The sequence below is a fragment of the Lactuca sativa genome, chromosome 3 (assembly GCF_002870075.4).
Source record: "Lactuca sativa cultivar Salinas chromosome 3, Lsat_Salinas_v11, whole genome shotgun sequence".
Taxonomy (NCBI): domain Eukaryota; kingdom Viridiplantae; phylum Streptophyta; class Magnoliopsida; order Asterales; family Asteraceae; genus Lactuca; species Lactuca sativa.
Window position 1 is genome coordinate 89,429,895 of NC_056625.2, and position 7,756 is coordinate 89,437,650.

Genomic DNA, 7,756 nt, shown 5'->3' on the forward strand with positions numbered 1-7,756 from the left:
AGATCTGAAGTACAACTCCAAATATACACATAAATCTGAGTATAGCTTCTCTAAAGCTTAGAAAAGGTAGAAAATAGCCCCAAATCAAGATCTAAGTAATGAATAGCCAAGGTATCAGCTTTATACCTCAAATGAGCAGGAAATGTGCCAAGACTTCTGGATCTACTTGCTCTCTCTGGATCTACTTGCTCTCTCTTGATCTCCCAAGCTTCCTTCTCCTTTTCCAACTTCAAATACACACAAAAGGCACCAAAAAGCTCAAAAACACTCAAATAAGGCTTAGGGTTTCAAGTTAGGGTTTTCTCTGGGTTGAGGAGGGACGATGGGGGCTGGTTGAGGCAAAATAAGTCGTTTAAATAGGGTGCAAACACTAAATATTAGGGTTTCATCCAGACAGCTTCTACTCGTCGAGTCGGTCTCCCGACTCGTCGATTAGATCATTAAACTTCCCGGTCAAAATCGAGTCTACTCGACGAGTTGGGCCTCTAACTCGCTAAGTCCCAGAGTAAAATATACACTTGAATTTAAATATGTACCAGGAACCGGGTGTTACAGTGACCGTGATCACCTTGGGTAAATTGAAAATGGTGTGGGTAGGGTAATTTTCTCATGCCTAAGAGAGACAATCTAAACTTCCTATCATTCAAGGAAAGCCATGTATGCTATCATGATGAGCTTGCAATTGTACGATTTCATTGTGTGTAGGCTACGTAAATATTTTAGACCGTAAAACTCATTCATAGTTTTGCAAAAAAAAAGTGGAGACAGCCTTATGCGGTGCTAGCGGACATCTTAAAACTCTCGTTCAACGCATCGGGCGTGATGCCATATGCTAATTGATAAAGTATAGTTGTGCATTTTTGTAAGGGAGTGAACCTCTAGCATCGGGATGTTGTTAGAAAAAACTACACCCTCATTAAATCTTCGACTATACATTCATATAAAGGTTTGAACATTCTGAAGCGCCTTTCAAAAATAGTACCCTTGAAAAGTGGCATTCTCGTGAAAGTAATCTTGTATCAAACATTGGTTGACTTCTTCACGGTTTTTGTAAATATATCTTTGTGTTCTCTTTTGAGAACTTTTAGCAATGTTATTGCATAGAGAGGCATAGGCTTGCTCCGCCATTTGACCACAAGCGACGACACTATAAAAAAGAAATTGAAATTCTTCAAACGACGAAGAAGATGACATTTTTCTAGTTATTTTGAGAGAAAAAGTATAGAAAATTGTAAAATATTGGTTTTGGTTTGAAGAAATAAGGGTAAAAGTATGGATTTATAGGTAAAAAACAATTTTTTTACACAAGTGATCGTTCAACGGTCCACCAACCCATCACCCAATCAAAAAGCTTGGTAATCGAAGGGAGAGGTGCGGTTCCGCATAGGGCGGAGAGGGGTTTCCTTGCCTATGTGGCAAAAGGTGCGGCCTAGCCGCATTCACTCCCTATAGTCTTAGTAATGTACCAGCTCAGCAAGACTGAGCCGAGTAGTAAAATACCGACACGTGAAGCGAAATTCAGACTGAGTCGAGATATTATTGAACTCAAAGTAACGTCGAGGTCCCATTATATCATGTGTAATACGATCACATGTGGAAAGCAAACGTCGAGGTCCCATTATATCATGTGTAATACGATCACATGTGGAAAGCAAGCACGATAGACAAGTGTGATAGTTGTTGTCCTCATCCTGTGTAATACGATCACATGTGGAAAGCAAGCACGATGGAGGCACATACATACTACAAGTGTGATAGTCATTGTCCTCATCCTCAAACACTATAATAACTTTTTCGTAAAAGGCATCTCCAAGTAACAATTTACTCTCATTTCAACTTAAAAATCTCACATACTATCTAGAGTGCAATTCTAGAACACCGTTTTGAATTATGACCGACCCATATATTCTCTTGTGATCAATAGGTCTTAAAAGCATTCCATTCAAACAATCGAACAAGAAAACTATGAATCCGAATGAGTCATTTGAAAACAACTTAATAAGAAAACTCTAAATTCCAATCCATCTTATCTCAAACGTATCTCCCAAAGACTTCGTTACATGAATATTTAACCAAGACGATGATTTAGCACTTTAAAAAAACTAAAAGTAACTAAAGTTGAATTTCAATAGCTTTTTATTTTATATTGCTTTTTAAACTCCTAAACGTACGGCTGAAAATTGATTCTTGGATCTCACACCTCGTTTGAATCTTTAACTTGTTTTTTTATGCCCTACGAATTAACATAAGTCATCTGAGTTTTTTTACATACAAACTATAAACTTAATCTTAAAGATGAATTATGAAAACAATTTTAAGTTACCAAGAAAAAAAAAAGGAAAAAAGAAATAGAGGTAGCCAAATGCCAAATGCCAAATGACATTATTATCCCTACGGCCATCTAATTGTTGCCGAACAGTGGGGAAACGTACACATACATACCTGCTCCACAATCGCCCAAGGTTTTTCCCTCCTCTTGCTTTTTGATGTCAATTCCTTACTCTTCCTGAGATTTCTAGAAACCAACTTTTAGGGTTCTTTGCATTATTCTGCAAACACCTCTTCCATATTCTCTCCAGATGGGTTTGTGGGATTCTTTTCTCAATTGGCTTCGTAGGTAATTCCGTCGAACACTTACCCTTCAATTCGTACTTTCATGTCTCTCTAATTCTCACTTATTTCATGCTTTTTGATCGTTTTTCCTTCCTCTTTGTTCATTTTACTTTATTGACTTGTGGCTCATATCAATCTTGCATCTGCTAAATTTCCGGCTAGTTCGTTGAACACCAAATCGTGTTCTACTTATCGAACTTCTTGTAGATTTTGATTTAGCTATCTCTAGTTGACAATTTTATGTCAAGATTATGGAACTAAAGGGGGGAAATACGGGGTATATGAACTAAGCTTCCACACTGTAGCACCTAGTAATTGGATATATTTAGTAGATTAAAACCATAAAATTTTGCATCTTAGTGTTGTATCCACATGTTTTTAATCAATCGAATTAATCTTTGATAGAATTCATAATATTAAAGAACGTTTATCAAAAAATTTAAAGAACGTTTTATAGACTGTTTTTACTTTTTAAGGTTCTGAAAGAAGATTTATAGAAGGGAGTTGAATTAAGTGCTTCCAAGAAAGCCTAACTTTTTTTTCTTCACTTTTAATCGATTTTATTTGGTGAATGGCTGTTGCTTATTTTGAAGTAGAATATTAAATAAAGCTAAAAAATGAAAGTAGGATGCTATTTCTTGCATCCTAATAATAAAAAAAGTACAATTCAGTAATCCTACAACTTAATAGATATTTCAAAACACAATGCCTTAATAACAAAAAAAAAAAATGAAAGTAGGATGCTATTTCTTGCATTGAAGCTTGTGTTTAAACTTAACTTTAAGATTCTCACCATGTTTAGATATCAGTTTGTTCTTTAAACAGGAAATGGAGCTTTCACTTGTGGGCCTTCAAGATGCTGGAAAGACATCTCTTGTGAATTCCATTGCTGTAAAAATCTTCATTTCCACAATTTTATTTCTTCTTTTCCAATTAAAAAAATAATCAAACTCTGATTTATTATTACTTTTTAATCACCAGACAGGCGGCTACAGTGAGGACATGATTCCAACTGTAGGTATCTTTTAAACGATGAAAAATCATTTTATTATTAGTGTTACACATTATGTTATTTTAAATCATTTAATTTCGATAATCAGGTGGGATTTAACATGCGAAAAGTTACAAAAGGAAACGTGACGATAAAGCTTTGGGATCTTGGAGGGCAACGGAGGTTCCGATCCATGTGGGAAAGATATTGTCGAGGAGTTACTGCCATTTTGTAATTCACTTTTCTACATTTAATTGTTGTAACAAATTGGAAAAAAATATTTAAGATTTATATATAATAATAAAATTATTTAATATGTGGAAATACAGGTATGTGGTCGATGCTGCTGACAGGGATAGCATTCCGATAACAAGAACGGAATTACACGACCTCTTGACAAAGCCGTCTTTAAATGGGATTCCTTTGCTTGTTTTAGGAAACAAGATTGATAAGTCACAAGCGTTAACTAAACAAGCATTGGTTGATCAATTGTAAGTGGTTTAAAAAAAATGAAAATAAAATGTTCGTTTAGGCTGTATTTGTTATGCAGGATAGGACAGGACACGACATGACATACAGGTTATACTGCGTTTGACGTGCATTGGACTGGGACCGATGTCAATAAGACAAAAATTGTAATTTATTTGTCCGAACCGAAAAGGTGGAACAAGGTGGGAGTGGACTCGCTCTCGATCTCTTGTCTTTGTGAAAAGACATGAATGTCCTTCTCATCTTCGTCGTTGAAAAAAGCCACAAAAAGCTTGTCCAATCCCGTTTGGTGTAATAAAACGCAGTCTTAGACTGCGTTTTTTACATGGGACTGGACAAACTTTTTAGGGCTATTTTCAACGACGAGGATGAGGAGGACATTCATGTCTTTTCACAAAGACAAGAGATCGAGAGCGAGTCCGTCTCCCACCTTGTTCTACCTTTTTGGTTCGGACAAATAAATTATAATTTTTGTCTTATTGACATCGATCTCAGACAGTCTGTTATGTATTGGTAAGATATAATAGACATGACTTTAGGTATGACAGTGTTTTGATTCTTGTGATGTTTTGTGCAGAGGTCTTGACACAATTAAAGATAGAGAAGTGTGTTGCTACATGATTTCATGCAAGGAATCAATAAACATAGATATGGTGATGGATTGGCTTATCAAACACTCAAAAACAGCAACATGACGAATTGGTTCAACATCTTTGAGACTTGTCTGCTTATGTCTACTTAAAACGGGATTTACACGACTGTTTTTATTAATGTCGGCATGTCGTCTAAAATCTTTTGATTATTAGCCTATCTTTGATTAGTGTACATGGTTTATGATGTGTATATTCGAAGATTATTGACTCCTTCCACCACCATGGAAATCCGTTTATGAAGTTCGATTATTTTTTTACATAATTGTTAATTTTGTTTCAAAAATCTCGTGACAAAGAGGGCCAGAGTGATGTGACGTGGGAAAAGTATATTAATGAAATGACAAATGTAATACGTGATACTTATCTGGGGATGTTTTTGTCAGAGTTCTCAACAAGTTTTTGGAAATTTCAGATTTTAAATTTTATTGTGCGATGGAAAACGAAAGCGAAAGCGACAATACTTTGCCGAATATGCCCCCGTGAAGGGACCAACGGTTCAGAAACTCTAAGTTGATATACCTCCTAACAATCACAGGCACATTTTAACCGAAACAAATGAGTGTGTTGGTGGACCTAAAGTTGACATTTTTTATCGGATTCATGGGCAATTTCATAATGGGCCTTCTAGGGACTCGCACTCACGCATCTTTTTTATATAATATTTTTCAACCACTTGTTTATTAATTGTGGTATTACATCTATCCCATCCATGGTTCTAAAAAAACGCGTCATGGCACGCCTCGTGAGGCGTGGTGTAGCTGTTACGAAAACGTCCAAGGCAGGTTTGTTAAGCGTGACATTCAAATAACGTGACAAGGTGCGCCTTATCGCGATATGGCGCGAGTTTTTTTTCAAGTCGTAGATTTTTTATGGTTTTTTTTTTTAATTTTTTTTATCGGGACAAATAATTGAGTTTTTGTTAATTTTTTATATTAAATACTAATATAGCACTTCTAAAAACTTGATATACTTGATAAAAATCAATAATTATATGATTTATCTCTTGTAATATATAAAAAATAGTTACGCCTTGAAAAACGCCATGATTCGCCAAGGCTTGTCATAGTTTAACTTTTACTTTGCCGCCAAGCCACGCCTCACGTTATTTAGAACATTGATCCCATCTATATAATGACATTTTTATTTTTATTTTTATTTTATCCCCATTGATATGTGTTTTATTTTGTATATACCGGAGGAAGTAGTGATGTTGTCATGACAATGCTTCAACAAACTAAGGTGGGCTTTGGCATCCCTCGGACACTATAACCTTTAGTCTTATTATTGACAAACAAATTGTTTTAATCACATCAAAGTTATCCATACCTTTTATAGATCGAGTTCCTTATATCATTATATAAGTGGAGGTCTTCCACAATTCAACACACCATCTACGAACACATCAAAAACACATATACAACTAATCCAACCACAACATGTCCATAATATATCCTGAAAACTTCTAAACATAAAACACATACAACAAACACAAAATCAAGTAATACATTAAAGCATAATTCCAACACACACAAGATACTCTTTAATTTATCTATCTTATGTCTCTACATTTAAAACACACATCTAACAAACGTAACACCGACTAGTAATAATGTATATTCACCATGTGTTCAGTAAGATATGACATGAGTAGACACCTTAAGTGTATGTGTGTGTATATACACACACATTCTTATATAATGTCATTCATTTGCTCCATCATCCATTAATCTTATCATAATATGTCTATCAAAGTCTGCTATTAATTAATAGTTATTTTATCACTAAAATCATGTTTTGTAGGTTCTGAAAGATTTTTACTATTTGGTTTTAGCTTCCAAAGTTACTAAAACTCAAAAGTGAAGATTAAAATTACTTAACTTTTAACGACCCGATTAGGCTGCAAGTTTATAGAATGCCGTTTGTAAAAAGCGACAAATGTATAAATATTTTTCCGATTCACTATTATGTATACACATAAAAAACATAATTTTGAATGTTTGAACTGTTACAAACCAACAAATGTATAAATATTTTTCCGATTCACTATTATGTATACACATAAAAAACATAATTTTGAATGTTTGAACTATCTCTTATTATGTAAATATTTGAACTATCTTTTATTATGATTTATCTTTTATCATATTAATTTGATTTTTTTTAATTTTTTTCTTATTGCTTTACATATCTATATCTCTTTTAATCTTTCTTTTATATAATACTACTCATTGGTTTATATATACTAAATCTTGATCATAATATGATTTTCAAAAGTCTATTGTTAATTAGTGGTCATGAAGACATGTTTTTGTCTCAAACTTTCAAAAGATTTTACTATCTGGTTTTAGCTTCTAAAAGTGTTTAAACTAAAAGTATGAATATTGAAATGAATTAATAAGTATTAAAAATTTGATTAGAATGAAAGCTCATAGTATGTTTTAAACATTTGACCTATGTCATAGGTCAATGTGTGGCGAAAATGTTTTAAACGTTTTTTCAATTAACCACGATCTATATACATAAAATTTTCAATAATGAACATTTAAATATTGTTCAAACAAATTAAGGTGAACCATTATATTTATTTTGGTCAAAAATCGCATAAGTAATTTAGTAACCAAATTAGTAAGTGTGGTGTGATGTTTTAGATAAAGATTCTAATAAGAAAAATTATCAGATGCTTAACATTTTGAAAGATGTTGAAGATCTTCAACGTGCCCAAGATCCATTATAATTGTTTTGGTCAAAAATCACATAAGTAATTTAGTAACCAAATTAATAAGCGTGGCATGATGTTTTAGGTAAATATTTTAAGAAGAAGATTTATCAGATGCTTAAGATTTTGTAAGACGTCGAAGATCTTAGACATAACAAAGATCTTGAGAATAATATAGTAATGTTGAGACTTGTTATAATGAAATGTCAAATAAAAATGTTGGTTTAGCCCAAGATATAAGTATATGTATACTTGAAAATTAGGACAAAAATAATGTTAAAGTAGTAAGCTCGT

The 7,756-nt window shown here is 33.4% G+C and overlaps 1 protein-coding gene across 1 annotated transcript; it reads left to right on the top strand.

Annotated features, from left to right (window-relative positions):
• The first annotated feature begins 2,416 nt into the window (after window positions 1-2,416).
• LOC111904732 (ADP-ribosylation factor-like protein 8c) lies at window positions 2,417-5,008 on the top strand. The gene is made up of 6 exons (XM_023900461.3): window positions 2,417-2,617; window positions 3,423-3,504; window positions 3,595-3,627; window positions 3,714-3,835; window positions 3,934-4,095; window positions 4,671-5,008. The coding sequence occupies exons 1-6, from the start codon at window positions 2,580-2,582 to the stop codon at window positions 4,786-4,788; spliced, it is 555 nt and encodes a 184-aa protein (XP_023756229.1). The 5' UTR covers window positions 2,417-2,579; the 3' UTR covers window positions 4,789-5,008.
• The last annotated feature ends 2,748 nt before the right edge of the window (window positions 5,009-7,756 follow it).